We start from the raw sequence: 18,598 nt of genomic DNA, 5'->3' as shown, positions 1-18,598 counted from the left end.
CAATTATATGTAAAATGATACCCTCACTTTGAGAATTGGCATCAGCTCAATTATACTGACTCTAGCAATATGGATGCTGCTAGAGAGACTGGTTTTCTTATCCGGAATAACAATGAGCTTACTTTGATTGTTGCATGCAATCGAACAATGAACATGCCATTACTCTACAATTAATCGGTTGCATCGATGGAAGGGCTTGTTGTTGCATGTAGAACTTGATGAGCTTACATGTGGCAATGGCTATTGCAGCAACAAAATTAAAATTTATATCACAGAATAGCAATTAACCTGATACAAAATGATATCCTTAATACATTGTAATAGACTTTGCAATAGAGATTAACACTTCAAAATCAACACTCCGGGTAGTTGATTGCTATAAATTCAATCACCATATTTTGATGACACATTTTCAGCTTGAATGATTTAGGATATTAGTGGAGTTAAGTACATGATAATTCGAGAGATTTTTTTTTGTTAATTTTCTCTATTTAATAATTAGTTAAATCGTTGGGTCAAGTAAATGATTACAATTTGAATTAGTTTTCTTGTCTTCCGTGAATAGATTATTTGATATGACACAAGATCCTTAATAATAATTAACTTGATATAAAATGATATCTTAATACATTACAATAGAGATTAATGCTCCCAGGTATTTGACTACTTCTACTGATTCAATCACCAACGTTTGATGATAAATTTTCAGCTCAATTGAATGATTCAACGCATTAATATAGTCAAGTAAATGATAATGATTCGAGTGACTTTTCTTTATTTTCTTGGTTCAAGAATTGGACAAATCGTTAGGTCAAGTAAACGATAATGATTAGTAGTAGTTTTCTTTGGTTACTTTCGATGAATGAATTGTTTGACATGACATGATATCCTAAATAGTAATTAACTTGAGACAAAATGATATCCTTAATACATTAGAAAAGAAACTAATGCCCTAAATGGTATTTGACTGCTTAGCCAGCCACTGATTCAAATCACTAACTTTTGATAGTAAATTCTTAGCTCAATTGAATGATTCAACATACTAGTAAATCAAGTAAATGATAATGATTTGAATGACTATACTTTATTTTATCTATTCAGGACGAATTGCTAGGTCAAGTAAACGATTGTGGAGTAGCTTTCTTCGATTGTCTTTAATAAATGGATTATTTGATACGATACCCAATTGTAGACGGAAGGTCTTTCCTGTTTTTATTGTAAATTTTGAGCCACATAAAAGGATGTGGTAGTTGATAAAAAAAGGATAAGAAATGCTTTTGAGTTAATAGAAATAAGAAAATATTGCCACGTTGAAGAATCTGCAACGTATATTAATAAGAAAACTAGCGTCTAGGAAAAGTACAAATATAATTAATTCGTGACAAGTATAATTTATATTCATTGGGGTTAATTAATACGTCTCCTAGACAATTACAACGCCATCTTCAATAGTATATTAATAATTAATGCATACTAACATAAGCAATAAGTCATCTCCAATGTCGTATTATCTAGGAAAAATCCAAAAAGACAAGTATCTGCCATCTTCATCAAAAACAAAAAAAAACATTCGGGTAATTATATTTGAGATCGAAAGAGTGTAAATTGTCCATCCTCAACTTAATCTCAGCGTTATGGCTGGAACCTTTTCAACATTGCAAGTGCTTCAGCCATCAATGGATTGTGCGTTTTGTATTGAAGCAGACTTAATACCTACAGTGAATTCAAGAGAAGAGAATGAGCCATCACATTGTCTAATATAATCAAAAGCTCCATCCCCTAAAATTAATTTTTTTTATTGAAATAGTAACAACTTTCATCGAAATTAAAGAAAGATAACAAGAGGATTAGATGATATATCAGAATCACCCACTTTATAAAAACATGAGAACCCATTGGTTCTTAGAAAAGCAACAAGCTGATGAACTTTGCTGTCGAGAGCCTTAGGGATAAAACTATGAGCAATGATGTGAAGTTTGGCCATCAAAAACTTTTACATCAGAAATAATGACAGTAAGGAACCAAGGGATTTCCTCGGCACTGTTAACAATAGATATTAGTGATTTTAAGATCCAATTATTTGAATGGGATACTTTTAGAAAGAAGTTGAAGGATCTCGTCAATTTGGATCTCTACGATATCTCGTTGAGATTGTTAAAAGATGGCCTTACTAATAAATCAAGCTTAAAATATTTGGACATTTCATATAACTCTGTACACTTGAACAAAAGATGATTGGATCCCTCCTTTTCAGCTTAACACACTTCTCATGGGATTCTATCAAATATGGCACATACCTCATTTTCTAAAATGACTCCTAACACAAATTATTCTTTGTGATTTAGATTTATCAAATACAAGTATTAAAAAAATGATTCCCAATTGACTTCCATCTTGTCTCGAGTTTTTGGATCTCTCCAATAATATAATTGGCGGCGACGTGCCATATTATTTTCCAAATCTAACTACTTTTTCTCTAGGCATCTTTTACTGAGAATCTCAGATACTACCAAGCTCAAAATGGTTTGATATGTCCTTGATCCTCTTTTTTTATTATCGAATCAAGTCTTTAGTAATGCTTCGGCTTTCTAAAAATAATTTTACGAGAGAGTTTTCTAAAAATAATCTTAGACTTATCAAGAAATAAATTACAAGGAGGAATTCCCAACTCCCTTAGCAATTTACAAAGTCTAAACCCAGTTATCTCATCTTACATCCCTTCGGATAGTGACTCTCTCGAATAATCATTTTCGGGAACAATACCAAGTAGCTTTGACAATTTTAATGCCTTGAAAGGTTCTCCTATAATTTCCATAATTTCTCCTACAATTTTGATGAGTTTTTATCATAAAATAGTATTAATTGAGGATCACATATGACTCTTCGTAAAAGGGAGTGAACTCGAATACAACACCAGGGTACTTTCGATCGATATAGTTATTGATCTCTCTAATAATGATTTGTCTGTGCACATCCCTAGAGAGCTAGGAAATTTACATGATCAGCGGAGATTAAATCTATACGGGAATTACCTAACAGGGGAGATGCCAAACAACATTGACGGAATGCAACAACTAGAAATCCTCGACCTCTCAAGAAATAATTTCTCGAGTATAATTCCTTCGGCCTTGACAGCTTTAAACTTCTTGAATGATTTAAACTTGTCATGTAACAATCTCTCGGATAGACTGATAGTCAATTGCAAACTTTAAATGATCCATCTATCTATATCAACAATCCAAATCTTTGTGGGCCTCCTCTCCCAAAAAAAAATTGTACAGTTGGCCTGGCAAAACATACTGAACAAGAGAACAAAGAGGACTCTGGGAGTAGAACTGAAATAATTTGGCTATGCATCTGGACTGCACTGGGATTTCTCGTGGGACTTTAGACGATCTGTGGAAGCCTCGTACTTTCAAGCTTTTGATAACATGTATGAGAGGCTCCGCGTGCTGATGGCAATGAACGTGACAATGTTCAATAGATTGCCATCGGTAGGAAGTCGAGATGGTCGATCCAACGTTGGCATTTTCAATTACTGTCGAGCATTATGTAATAGAGTCATGATTTGCATATGTTTTCTTTTCGTAATACGCTGGCCACATGATTTCAGTTTTTGTAAGACTTATCGATTCGTCTTCGATGCAACCTTCCTTCTCTTATCTAAAAAGCTTGGTTCATTGAATTATGTGTTCTCTGCTTATAACAATATAATAATACAAAATAGTGTCACATTTTCACAACCCAATTTATGCTTAATTTGATCACTAACAAAAGCATCTTGTTTTAACACCTCAATCACGTGAATGTTAGTTGCAATTTCGAAGAAATTTATGATCCCTTGTAGATCGATCCAAGTTGGTGGGTCAATATGACCCATCAAATCATGGATTGATTCAAAATACTTAAATCTAAATTAATAATAATATATACCAATTTCTTTTGGTATAGGTAGGCCATTGGTCTTAGAATCCCAAAAACCAAATTAATTGGTGGGTTGGAAAATCGAGTCCAATAATTCAATCCATGTGATGGTGAGCGTCCGACAAACTTTCTCACATATTGACTTGGATGAACTTTTGATTCATGACACGGTTTGTGATACATGTGCTATGATTAATGATTTGTGATACATGTGCTATGATTAATTTCAAACTCTTTTTAAATCTCTACATCCTTTGGTTAATGATTGATGTGGACATAAGCTGTGGGAACAACCACTCCATTGACAATTTTCAACAACAAGTGTGACATTTCAAATATTTATAAAAAATTATAAAAGTCGCATTCTTTATTGATAAATTTGTTTGGAACGTTAAGTACCTTCATTTGATCAAGTAAATGAGAGTGATTTAAGTGGTTTTTTTTTTCTTTGGTTATTCTTTCATAGAATCGACAAAGCAAGTGGGTGAAGCCAATGATAGTGATTTTGAGTATATTTCTCTTTATATTTTTCTATAGTCAATGAACCTCTACAAGTTTCCCCGTTTTACACTAGCAAAATTAGTTCCTTGGAAAAACAAGTAGCTGATTGATGATGCATTTAATGTTTGATGATTCTACTAAAAATAATAATATGAATTGTTATAACCATGCAAATGCATTAGATTATTAAAATTTTATATTTTCATTCTCTAAAAGTCTTGTTACAAATATTTGAAACTCCCGATTAGATCTCTACATCCTGCGATAAAGAGTGACTTCCATATGAGCTGTGGAAATAGTTACTGTTTCAAAGATTAGGCAAATGATAGTGATTTAGAGTAGTGTTTTTCTTTGTTATCTTTTGAATGAATATGTACATATCTTTTACACAATATGACAGTATATCTTTCTCTTTTTTTTTTTATTATGTCCCGATGATATTTTATGTCCCTTTGAAATCTTTCTATTTTATTGAGAGAAATCTTCTATTTTAGAAATCTTCCATTGTAATCTATATAAATAGGAGAGGGACATGTTAATGTATTCAAGAAAACTTTTTCAATAAAGCTTCTTTAATAATTCTTCTTATCATCTATTTTCTTATTTTCTATTCTTTTTATTAACTGAATTGTAGACGGATGGTCTTCTTGTTTTGCCGTAAACTTAGTGAAGGATAAGCAATTTAAATGATTGCTTAATAATTCATTTGAGAAATAATTTGGAGTTGATACAAATAAGAAGCTTGTAACTCCTTCGAAAGATTAGACAAATTAATTGGATCAAGTAAATAATAATGATTTTGAGTAGCTTATGCATGTATTTATCTTTTAAAATAAATAAAAAGAATAATTGGGTCAAGTAAATGATAGTAGTTTTAAGTAATTTTTTTTCTGATATTTTCGATGAATGGATTTCTCCTAAACAATACCGGGCACCATCTTTTAGATCCATATTTTAAATTCAACAAAATTAATAAATTAATTATCTCGTCAAATTTGACCACAATTATTTAAGTTGTATTATTGCTTTGTTAATGAAAGACACTCTACAATCCAATTTATGCTTAATTTAATCACAAACAAAAAAAAATTATTGTTTTAATACCTCAATCACGATTGATTTGTCATGATCCCAATTGATGAATCGATATAACCTATCGAATTATTGAGTCAAAACGAAATATCCAAAATACTTAAGTTTAAATTAATAATAATAAAATATATAATCCATCCTATTATATTCATAACACAAACATAGGTCACTAGTCTTAGAATCTTAAAATCTTAATCAAATAGTGGGTTGGAAAATTGAGTCCAATAATTCAATCGTGTAAAGTGTGGAGGGAAAATTGACTCCAAATTGAGATCACCATCGTGTAAAGTGTGGAGGGAAGATGTGGAGGAAAAGCTCCCCGGCCTCTCTTTCCATTGGGTGTTGAATGATTCTCACCTCAGACGACTTTGACTACCAGCCGAATAATGACATCTATCTATGGATATCCAGCACCCACCAAGTCTATAGTCCTAATGTTCATGTTCACAAGAGGCTAGAGCGGAATATTAATATAAATACACACACATGGACTACTGCCTGCCGCACGAGTAATAAGAAGTTAGTTAGATCCTCTAATATCCATCCATGGGTGAAAGATCTCCTCTTCTTGTGATCGTCATCTCTCTTTCCGTGCTCTGCATTGATCTCGGGATCTCGGATGGTTTCTCCATGATCCGCTGTCAAGAGACAGAGAGGAAAGCCCTCATGGAGTTCAAGCAACGAGTCCGTGATCCTTCCCGTCGTCTTTCTTCCTGGGTTGGGGAGGATTGTTGTAGTTGGGAAGGCATCCGCTGCAGCAACGTCACTGGCCATGTTATCGAGATCCACCTTCGCAATAGACATCGGTCAGATGTTTCATACATAGATTGCTCTGAGACTGACTTCGATGATGATGATGTTGGATGCAGATGGGCGCTGCACGGTGGCATAACTCCATCATTGCTTTCTCTCCAACACCTTAATCATTTGGATCTTAGCGGCAACAACTTTGAAGGAAATCGTATCCCAGAGTTCTTGGGATCCTTTGGAAGACTAACATATCTTAATCTCTCAGGAGCAGGCTTCGGAGGTAAAGTACCTGATCAGCTGGGAAATCTCTCCACCTTGCACCAACTCGATCTTTCTTATAATTTCTACTCGGAAGATGATTTTTATAAATTCTTATACATCGAAAACATTGGATGGATCTCTCGTTTGACTTCTCTACAGCACCTTAACATGAATTGGGTTAGTTTTAGAAATGTGTCCAACTGGTTACAAGCACTGAACGTGCTCTCTAGTATTCAAGTGGTTGAATTGGCTTATTGTGGCTTGAGGGCCTTTCCCCCTTCACTACCACATGTCAACTTCACATCTCTTACAACTCTAAATTTGTACGATAACTTGATCAACTCTACTGTGCCAGACTGGCTGTTTAACATAACCAGCCTCGAGGTGCTTTCTCTTGGTTGGAATTACCTCTACTGGCACACTCCTGATTCTATTGGCAAGTTGACAAATCTCAGGTCACTCGACTTATCTAGTAATATGTTCCACGACGGCTTCAGACCACAAGCTCTATCCAACCTCTGCAAGCTCCAAATTCTCTACCTAGAAGAGGTACCAATCAACGATATGCTGTCCAATCTAGAATCGGTTTTCTCTGGATGCCTAATGTTTAGCTTAAAGGAATTGGATCTCCACGGCACCCAGTTGAGAGGTTCCTTGCCGGATTGGTTGGGGAACTTCAAGAATCTCAAGTCTCTTGATCTTTCAAACAACTTCCTCTACGGATCAGTTCCTGCATCTCTTGGAAATCTATCATCGCTGCAATCTTTGTTTTTATACTCCAACGATTTGAACGGGTCGATTTCAGAAGGCATCGGAGGACTGAAGGGCCTTATCAATTTGGATCTCTCTAATAACTCATTTCGCTTGTCAGAGGTCGACTTTGCTAATTTATCGAGTTTAAAGTGGTTGGACATTTCATATAGCTATATTGATTTGAATAAAGGTGATGACTGGATCCCTCCTTTTCAGCTTCATGGCCTCAATATGACCTTTTGCCAAATAGTGCCGAGGCCTCATTTTCCGAAATGGCTCCGATTGCAAACAACTCTTCGTGATTTATCTTTATCAAGTACAAGTATCAAAGAAAGGATTCCCAACTGGCTTCCTTCCTCTCTCGAGTATTTGGATCTTTCCAATAATGAGATTATCGATGATGTGCCACAATATCTTCCAAACCTGATGTATATGGATCTCTCAAACAACTCGCTCTCGGGCCACCTTCCTCCAAGAATCACAAACATCATGCCACATCTTCAGTATTTGGATCTCTCAAATAACTCATTCTCAAGCCAACTTCCTCTAAGAATCTCAAATACAATGCGATATTTATATTGGTTTGATTTATCTATGAATCATCTGAGTGGGAGCATCCCCTTGTCGTTTTGTCAAAAGAGGTTTTTGCAAGTGCTTCGACTTTCAAAAAATAATTTATCAGGAGAGCTTCCTAATTGCTGGAAAAATTCCTCAAGTTTGTTTATTTTGGACTTATCGAACAACAAATTCCAAGGAAGAATTCCTGACTCTCTCAGCAATTTGCAAAGCCTACAATCACTGCATCTGAGCAACAATAATTTAGTAGGGCAAATTCCTCTTTCTTTAAAAGGTTGTACAAATTTGGTTACTCTTGATTTGGCTTACAACAACTTCAACGGAAATATACCAGCTTGGATTGGGGAAAGCTTACCATACTTAAAGACTCTCAGCTTACGCTCGAATGCCCTCACCGGAAGAATTCCTGAACTATCTCATCTTACATCTCTTCAAATATTGGATCTCTCAAATAACAATCTTTCAGGAGCAATACCACATACCTTCAGCAACTTCAGTTCATTAAAGAGGTCTTCTTCTTCAAGTGATTTATATTTCAACAACTATAGCTACGACGATGAAATGTGGCTCTTCATAAAAGGGAGTGAACTCGAGTATACTACAAGACAGCTTTCATTTGATAAAGTTATTGATCTCTCCAACAATAGTTTATCTGGCTTTATTCCTGAGGAGTTGGGAAATCTACATGGATTACGGAGCTTGAATCTATCTAGAAATTACCTAACAGGGGAGATACCGAGCAACATTAATGGAATGCAACAATTAGAAATTCTTGATCTCTCCAGAAATAATTTGTCTGGAGCGATTCCTTCAACCTTGGCGGCGTTAAATTTCTTGAGTTATTTGAACTTGTCATATAACAATCTTTCAGGTAGAATTCCAACGGGTAGCCAATTACAAACGCTTACAGATCCATCAATCTATGCCGGCAATTCAGATCTTTGTGGCTCTCCTCTTGCCAAAATTTGTACAGATGATATGCCAACAGAAGGTAAAGAAGAAGAGGAAAATGAAAATTCTAAGGATAGACTTAAAAGTATTTGGCTATACATGTGCCGTGCAGTAGGATTTATCGTGGGATTTTGGACGATTTGTGGAAGCATCTTATTGAACTCGAGATGGAGGATTGCTTACTTCCGAGCTATTGATAGCATATGTGATAGGCTCTATGTGGTGCTGGTACTGAATGTGGCGATGTTCAAGAGGAAGCTACTGGTAGGGGGTCAAGTTGACTAAGCCGATGGGAGCGTTCACCATTAGTATCAGGCAGTATGTATTGGGCTCATGGTTTGCATGTTTTTTCATAATCCACTGGTGACATGATTTTAATTTTTGCAAGGACTATCGATTTGTCTTTCTGAATTCTCTTAGCGTCAAAATTTTATTTCATCAAAGTATGAGTTCTCTGCGTATAGTCTATAAGCTCTAATTAACATTTAGCCAGCAGTATTGTTCGACTCTGTTTTTGCCGTAAGCTACACTGTGGCTTAGTTTATTGAATAGATTCTATTTGTCATGAATCATCTATGAAAATATGTAAAAGAATTCCACCATCTGTGATGTGTAACAACATTTGCATAACACATGACAAGAAATCTTCTCACTGAGTGTCACAATCTTTGCCGTAACACTAATTACAGGATTTATAGTACTCCACTCATAACAAGAAAAATCTTTCTAGTCTTAAGCCTCATTTTCACTTGTTGATTGGTCTATAGCTTATACACATCCTCTATTTTGGATTCTTTTATTTTCCTTTCCACCTCTGCTAAACACAAGACATTCATCACCGTACAGTGTCTTAACAGGAAAAGTTGAAGATAGAGTTCTGCATGATGAAGAGTTGGATTAGGATGCAGACCATGAACAAATTACTGACCAATTAAAAACTCATATTAAGCACCATGAGAGCCTCCACTGACATGGCACAGCCATTTTACCTTTGCTGCTAATCGAGACAGTTTAAATTTTTCAAAAAGAGAAAATAAAAGTCATATATACCAAAATGCTCAAAAGCATTAGACGAAACATGGCATGCTCATTAATTCCAGCACATATATAAAATGGATGAGAAAGATAAGTGCTAATACCGGCACACATATGATGGCTGTAGCAGCAGGTGGAAAAACAAGGCGCAGTCCGTCCGTGGGGTACTTGTGATGGCATCCATGAAACAGATAATGAATTGTGTTTCCCCTGCATCATGGTTCTCAACAAGAAGCTAGAAGGTTACTTGCCAATAAGCAACTGGCGCAGTTCTCCATGACAATGAACCTATAAATTATTTTTATACAATAAAAGAAACAAAATTCCCTATAATGCATAACCCTTTATCAAATTTGTTTTATATCTACTAAGAGTGTCATTGACATTTGGCGTATTAAACAGCAAGGTGTCAATGCTAAACGAGAGCTGATTCTACATGCTGCTTACATAAAGTAAGAAGACCTGAAATGAGCCATCAATAGGCAAACAAGTTAGGATGGAAAAGCATTTCTCTGAATGATTAAATGCAGACATATTAGTCTAATAATTTCCATTGTTCTTTCTGCGCAACAATTTGGCTGACCATCCACGGAACTCAAGGATTAGAACAGCTTTATCTGTTGACAGGAAAAAAGTTCTCTACGTCTTCTGGAGTTTGCAGCAGCTTCAAAGGAAGTTCCTCAGGTATAAGTGATTGAAAATGATAGACTGAAGAAAGTATATTTTCTGCACCCAGGCTCCCATGAAATTTATATGACATGGAATTATGATAGTAGAATAATGTTATTTCCTCAGTAGCACCAAGGATATCAACTAGCATCGTCTCGGAACTCCTCCTATACATGGCCATTAATTTTAGAAAGTCAAGGTTGTCCTGATTATTAGCCACCAAATGTGCCACTTCCTTCATTAGAGATAGTGATTGCCCAGACCCTGCAGAGAAATCTATAACGATCATCAAACATGGAACCCAAAGTGCATTAAGAATTTCGAGCACCCGGCAGATTGTTTAAACATTCTCGGAAGGCATCTAATCCCCTGAACTATAATAATTTAATGAAAAAAATCCCTCTTTCTTTCAGAAATTTTACCGGATTGGTTAGTCTTAATTTGGTCCACAATAAATTCGTCTGCAATATCCAAATTGGATCGGATAAAGCTTACCGTACTTACGGACTCTCAACTTATACTTGAATACCTTTACCGGTAGTATTTCTTAGTTATCTCATCTTACATCTCTTAGGATAGTGGATCTCTCGAATAATCATCTTTCGAGAACAATTCCAAATAGCTTTGATAATTTTATTGCCTTGAAAGGTTCTCCTACATTTGTCACAATTTATCCTACAATTTTGATGAGTTTTTATCCTAAAATAGCAGTACTTGAGGATCACATGTGGCTCTTCGTAAAAAGAAGTGAACTCGAATACAACAGCATGCTACTTTGGATCGATATAGTTATTGATCTCTCCAACAATGGTTTGTCCGAGTGCATCTCTAGAGAGTTGGGAAATTTGCATAGTCTGCGGAGCTTAAATCTATCTGAAAATTATTTGACAAGGGAGATACCAAACAACATTGATAGAATGCAACACCTAAAAATCCTCAACCTCTCAAGAAACAATCTCTCGAGTACAATTCTTTCGACTTTGGCAGCTTTAAACTTCTTGAATGATTTGAACTTGTCGTATAATAATCTCTCGAGTAAAATCAAACTTTAAATGATCTATCTATCTATATCAAAATCCAAATATTTGTGGGCCTCCTCTCCCAAAAAAAAAAATTGTACAGTTGGCCTGGCAAAACATACTGAACAAGAGAACTGAAATAATTTGGCTATGCATCTGGACTGCACTGGGATTTCTCGTGGGACTTTAGACGATCCATGGAAGCCTCGTACTTTCAAGCTTTTGATAACATGCATGAGAGGCTCCGCGTGCTGTTGGCAATGAATGTGGCAATGTTCAATAGATTGCTATCGGTAGGAGGAGGTCGAGGTGGTCGATCCAACGTTGGAATTTTCAATTACTGTCGAGCATTATGTAATAGACTCATAATTTGCATATGTTTTCTTGTCGTAATACGCTGGCCACATGATTTTAGTTTTTGTAGGACTTATCGATTCGTCTTCGATACAACCTTCCGTCTCTTATCTAAAAAGCTTGGTTCATTGAATTATGTGTTCTCTGCTTATAACAATATAATAATACAAAATAGTGTCACATTTTCACAATCCAATTTATGCTAATTTGATCACTAACAAAAGCATCTTGTTTTAATACCTCAATCACGTGAATGTTAGTTGCAATTTCTAAGAAATTTATGATCCCATGTAGATCGATCCAAGTTGGTGGGTCAAAATGACCCATCAAATCATGGATTGATTCAAAATACTTAAATCTAAATTAATAATAATATATACATATAATTATTACAATTGCATTTGTGTTATTTCTTTTGGTATAGGTAGGCCATTGGTCTTAAAATCCCAAAAACCAAATTAATTAGGGGGTTGGAAAATTGAATCCAATAATTCAATCCATGTGATTGTGAGCATCCGCAAACTTTCTCACATATTGACTCAGATGTACTTTTGATTCATGACACGGTTTGTGATACATGTGCTATGACAATTTCAAACTCTCTTTAAATCTCTACATCATTTGGTTAATGATTGATGTGGACGTAAGCTGTGGGAACAATCACTCCATGTACAATTTTCAACAACATGTGTTACATTTCAAATATTTATAAAAAATCATAAAAGTCACATTCTTTATTGATTAATTTATTTGGAAAGTAAATTCGTTTGATCAAATAAATGAGAGTGATTTAAGTGGTTCTTTTTCTTTGGTTATTCTTTGATAGAATCGACAAAGCAAGTGGGTCAAGTCAATGATAAAATTTTGAGTATATTTCTCTTTTTATTTTTTTATAGTCAATGAACCTCCACAAGTTTCTCCGTTTTACACTGACAAAATTAGTCCCTTGGAAAGACGAATAGCTGATTGGTGATGCATTTAATGTTTGATGATTCTACTAAAAATAATAATAGGAATTGTTATAACCATGCAAATGCATTAGATTATTAAAATTTTAGATTTTCTTTTTCTAAAAGTCTTGTTACAAATATTTGAAACTCCCGATTAGATCTCGACCTCCTGCGATCAAAGTTGACGTCCATATAAGCTGTGGAAATAATCACTGTTTCAAATATTATGCAAATGATAATGATTTAGAATAGTATTTTTCTTTGTTATCTTTTGAATGAATACATATCTTCTACACAACACGACCGAATGTCTTTCTCTTTTTTTTTTAAATCATGTCCCTTCTGATAATGATATTTTATAAAATCATGACACATATAATCATCAATCTTTGTTATTATATGTCTCATCTGTTTTGCAAGACTATAACATAGTAATTGAATAAAGTAAATGACAGTGATTTCTAGGTGCTTTTTTTTTCTATGGTCAAGTCAATGATAACGATTTTGAGTAGCTCGTCTTTCAATGAGCTTTTAAGCGAACGAATGTCTTTTGCACAACACACATGGGTTGACTCGAAAACCCACATTGAACGTCAAGTAGGAGGCTTCGTATTGAGATCACGATCACTATTTAATTCAATCATTCAACACATTAGTTGAGTTAGGTAAATAATAATTATTTAAGTGAAATTTACTAGGTCAAGTAAATGATGATGATTCGGAATAACTTACCTTGATTTCCTCAGATGAATAGACTGTTTGACATGATTCTGGATTGTAGACAGATGGTATTCTTGTTTTTGCCGTAAACTTAGTGCTACATAAGATGTGGTAGCTGATCAAAAAGGATAAGCAATTTAAATGATTGCTTGATAATTCATTTGAGAAATAATTTGGAGTTGATACAAATAAGAAGCTTGCTATATGTAATATACTTACGGGAAGCTTGCAACTCCTTCGAAAGATTAGACAAATTAATTGGATCAAGTAAATAATAGTGATTTTGAGTAGCTTATCCATGTATTTATCTTTTAAAATAAATAAAAAGAATAATTGGGTCAAGTAAATGATAGTAGTTTTAAGTAATTTTTTTCTGATCTTTTCGATGAATGGATTTCTCCTAAACAATACCAGAGACCATCTTTTAGATCCATATTTTAAATTCAACAAAATTAATAAATACATTTATCATAAATAATAAATGTGATATCTTTTGTTGCTAATTTTTTTCAATTTCTTTAGAACATTAAGTATATTCATTTAGTAAAGTAACTGAGATCGATTTTAAATGCATTTTTTTTCCATTGATTATTCATTCATACAATAGATAAAGTAGGTCAAGTAACTGATAGCGACTTTGAGTATTATTTTATATTTATTTATCAATGAACATCCATAAATTTTCCTGTTTCACACGTACAAAACTTGAGTCCTTTGGAAAGACGAGTAGTGCTTAATAACTCCTATCACATATGATAATTAGAATGTGCAAATTTATCAGTTAATTTTGCAAGACCAAATCTGTAATCATATTGAAATGGGATTGGCACAACGAGCTTCACCATATATTTTCTACAAATGAATGAGGTTGGCTTGCTCTGTATTAGATCATTAAAATTTTAGATTTGCTTTTTCTAAAAGTCTTGTTACAAATATTTGAAACTCTCGAATTTGTACAGCCTCCAATATGAGCAAAGGTATGAAACTCCAAATTGAGATCACCATCGTGTAAAGTGTGGATGAAAAGCTCCCCGGCCTCTCTTTCCATTGGGTGTTGAATGATTGTCACCTCAGACGACTTTGACTACCAGCCGAATAATGACATCTATCTATGGATATCCAGCACCCACCAAGTCTATAGTCCTAATATTCATGTTCACAAGAGGCTAGAGCGGAATATTAATATAAATACACACATATGGACTACTGCCTGCCGCACGAGTAATAAGAAGTTAGTTAGATCCTCTAATATCCATCCATGGGTGAAAGATCTCCTCTCCTTGTGATCGTCATCTCTCTTTCCGTGCTTTGCATTGAGCTCGGGATCTCGGATGGTTTCTCCATGATCCGCTGTCAAGAGACAGAGAGGAAAGCCCTCATGGAGTTCAAGCAACGAGTCCGTGATCCTTCCCGTCGTCTTTCTTCCTGGGTTGGGGAGGATTGTTGTAGTTGGGAAGGCATCCGCTGCAGCAACGTCACTGGCCATGTTATCGAGCTCCACCTTCGCAATAGACATCGGTTAGATGTTTCATACATGGATTGCTCTGAGATTTACTTCGATGATCGTTTTGGATGCAGATGGGCACTGCACGGTGGCATAACTCCATCATTGCTTTCTCTCCAACACCTTAATCATTTGGATCTTAGCGGCAACAACTTTGAAGGAAATCGTATCCCAGAGTTCTTGGGATCCTTTGGAAGACTAACATATCTTAATCTCTCAGGAGCAGGCTTCGGAGGTAAAGTACCTGATCAGCTGGGAAATCTCTCCACTTTACACCAACTCGACCTTTCTGATAATTTCTATCTAGATGATGATTTATACATCGAAAACATTGGATGGATCTCTCGTTTGACTTCTCTACAGCACCTTAACATGAATTGGGTTAGTTTTAGAAATATGTCCAACTGGTTACAAGCATTGAACGCGCTCTCTCGTATTCAAGTTGTTAAATTAGTTTCTTGTGACTTGGGGACCTTTCCTCCTTCGCTGCCTCATGTCAACTTCACATCGCTTACAACTCTAAATTTGGAAGTCAACTTCATCAACTCTACCGTGCCAGACTGGCTGTTTAATATAACCAGCCTCGAGGAGCTGTATCTTGGTTGGAATTACCTCTACTGGCACACTCCTGATTCTATTGCCAAGTTGACAAATCTCAGGGCACTCGACTTATCTAGTAATATATTCGATGACAGCTTCAGACCAGATGCTCTATCCAACCTCTGCAAGCTCCAAATTCTCTCCCTAGAAGAGGTACCAATCAACGATGTGCTGTCCAATCTAGAATCGGTTTTCTCTGGATGCCTAATGTTTAGCTTAGAGGAATTGGATCTCGGCGACACCCACTTGAGGGGTTCCTTGCCGGATTGGTTGGGGAACTTCAAGAATCTCAAGTCTCTTGATCTTTCAAACAACTTCCTCTACGGATCAGTTCCTGCATCTCTTGGAAATCTATCATCGCTGCAATCTTTGTTTTTATCTTCCAACGATTTGAACGGGTCGATTTCAGAAGGCATCGGAGGGCTGAAGGGCCTTATCCAATTGGATCTCTCTAATAACTCATTTCGCTTTTCAAAGGTTCACTTTGCTAATTTATCGAGTTTAAAGTGGTTGGACATTTCATATAGCTATATTGATTTGAATAAAGGTGATGACTGGATCCCTCCTTTTCAGCTTCATGGCCTCAATATGACCTTTTGCCAAATAGTGCCGAGGCCTCATTTTCCGAAATGGCTCCGATTGCAAACAACTCTTCGTGATTTATCTTTATCAAGTACAAGTATCAAAGAAAGGATTCCCAACTGGCTTCCTTCCTCTCTCGAGTATTTGGATCTTTCCAATAATGAGATTATCGATGATGTGCCACAATATCTTCCAAACCTGATGTATATGGATCTCTCAAACAACTCGCTCTCGGGCCACCTTCCTCCAAGAATCACAAACATCATGCCACATCTTCAGTATTTGGATCTCTCAAATAACTCATTCTCAAGCCAACTTCCTCTAAGAATCTCAAATACAATGCGATATTTATATTGGTTTGATTTATCTATGAATCATCTGAGTGGGAGCATCCCCTTGTCGTTTTGTCAAAAGAGGTTTTTGCAAGTGCTTCGACTTTCAAAAAATAATTTATCAGGAGAGCTTCCTAATTGCTGGAAAAATTCCTCAAGTTTGTTTATTTTGGACTTATCGAACAACAAATTCCAAGGAAGAATTCCTGACTCTCTCAGCAATTTGCAAAGCCTACAATCACTGCATCTGAGCAACAATAATTTAGTAGGGCAAATTCCTCTTTCTTTAAAAGGTTGTACAAATTTGGTTACTCTTGATTTGGCTTACAACAACTTCAACGGAAATATACCAGCTTGGATTGGGGAAAGCTTACCATACTTAAAGACTCTCAGCTTACGCTCGAATGCCCTCACCGGAAGAATTCCTGAACTATCTCATCTTACATCTCTTCAAATATTGGATCTCTCAAATAACAATCTTTCAGGAGCAATACCACATACCTTCAGCAACTTCAGTTCATTAAAGAGGTCTTCTTCTTCAAGTGATTTATATTTCAACAACTATAGCTACGACGATGAAATGTGGCTCTTCATAAAAGGGAGTGAACTCGAGTATACTACAAGACAGCTTTCATTTGATAAAGTTATTGATCTCTCCAACAATAGTTTATCTGGCTTTATTCCTGAGGAGTTGGGAAATCTACATGGATTACGGAGCTTGAATCTATCTAGAAATTACCTAACAGGGGAGATACCGAGCAACATTAATGGAATGCAACAATTAGAAATTCTTGATCTCTCCAGAAATAATTTGTCTGGAGCGATTCCTTCAACCTTGGCGGCGTTAAATTTCTTGAGTTATTTGAACTTGTCATATAACAATCTTTCAGGTAGAATTCCAACGGGTAGCCAATTACAAACGCTTACAGATCCATCAATCTATGCCGGCAATTCAGATCTTTGTGGCTCTCCTCTTGCCAAAATTTGTACAGATGATATGCCAACAGAAGGTAAAGAAGAAGAGGAAAATGAAAATTCTAAGGATAGACTTAAAAGTATTTGGCTATACATGTGCCGTGCAGTAGGATTTATCGTGGGATTTTGGACGATTTGTGGAAGCATCTTATTGAACTCGAGATGGAGGATTGCTTACTTCCGAGCTATTGATAGCATATGTGATAGGCTCTATGTGGTGCTGGTACTGAATGTGGCGATGTTCAAGAGGAAGCTACTGGTAGGGGGTCAAGTTGACTAAGCCGATGGGAGCGTTCACCATTAGTATCAGGCAGTATGTATTGGGCTCATGGTTTGCATGTTTTTTCATAATCCACTGGTGACATGATTTTAATTTTTGCAAGGACTATCGATTTGTCTTTCTGAATTCTCTTAGCATCAAAATTTTATTTCATCAAAGTATGAGTTCTCTGCGTATAGTCTATAAGCTCTAATTAACATTTAGCCAGCAGTATTGTTCGACTCTGTTTTTGCCGTAAGCTACACTGTGGCTTAGTTTATTGAATAGATTCTATTTGTCATGAATCATCTATGAAAATATGTAAAAGTATTCCACCATCTGTGATGTGTAACAACATTTGCATAACACATGACAAGAAATCTTCTCACTGAGTGTCACAATCTTTGCCGTAACACTAATTACAGGATTTATAGTACTCCACTCATAACAAGAAAAATCTTTCTAGTCTTAAGCCTCATTTTCACTTGTTGATTGGTCTATAGCTTATACACATCCTCCATTTTGGATTCTTTTATTTTCCTTTCCACCTCTGCTAAACACAAGACATTCATCACCGTACAGTGTCTTAACAGGAAAAGTTGAAGATAGAGTTCTGCATGATGAAGAGTTGGATTAGGATGCAGACCATGAACAAATTACTGACCAATTAAAAACTCATATTAAGCACCATGAGAGCCTCCACTGACATGGCACAGCCATTTTACCTTTGCTGCAAATCGAGACAGTTTAAATTTTTCAAAAAGAGAAAATAGAAGTCATATATACCAAAA

At 35.6% G+C, this 18,598-nt stretch overlaps 2 protein-coding genes across 2 annotated transcripts; both read left to right on the top strand.

Moving 5' to 3' along the window:
* Window positions 1–6,063: 6,063 nt before the first annotated feature.
* On the top strand, window positions 6,064–9,093 carry LOC135611839 (receptor-like protein EIX2). The gene has a single exon (XM_065107488.1). It carries the CDS (start codon window positions 6,064–6,066, stop codon window positions 9,091–9,093), a length of 3,030 nt encoding a protein of 1,009 aa, XP_064963560.1.
* Window positions 9,094–14,813: 5,720 nt separating this feature from the next.
* On the top strand, window positions 14,814–17,828 carry LOC135611831 (receptor-like protein EIX2). The gene has a single exon (XM_065107478.1). It carries the CDS (start codon window positions 14,814–14,816, stop codon window positions 17,826–17,828), a length of 3,015 nt encoding a protein of 1,004 aa, XP_064963550.1.
* The last annotated feature ends 770 nt before the right edge of the window (window positions 17,829–18,598 follow it).

Source organism: Musa acuminata, chromosome BXJ1-2 (genome assembly GCF_036884655.1).
Source record: "Musa acuminata AAA Group cultivar baxijiao chromosome BXJ1-2, Cavendish_Baxijiao_AAA, whole genome shotgun sequence".
NCBI classification, from domain to species: Eukaryota; Viridiplantae; Streptophyta; class Magnoliopsida; order Zingiberales; family Musaceae; genus Musa; species Musa acuminata.
This window is presented reverse-complemented; position numbering and strand designations above follow the sequence as displayed.

What these genes read in the sequence shown, in the direction of transcription:
- LOC135611831 (XM_065107478.1), top strand. Translation starts at nt 14,814, where the DNA reads ATGGGTGAAAGATCTCCTCTCCTTGTGATCGTCATCTCTCTTTCCGTG.
- LOC135611839 (XM_065107488.1), top strand. Translation starts at nt 6,064, where the DNA reads ATGGGTGAAAGATCTCCTCTTCTTGTGATCGTCATCTCTCTTTCCGTG.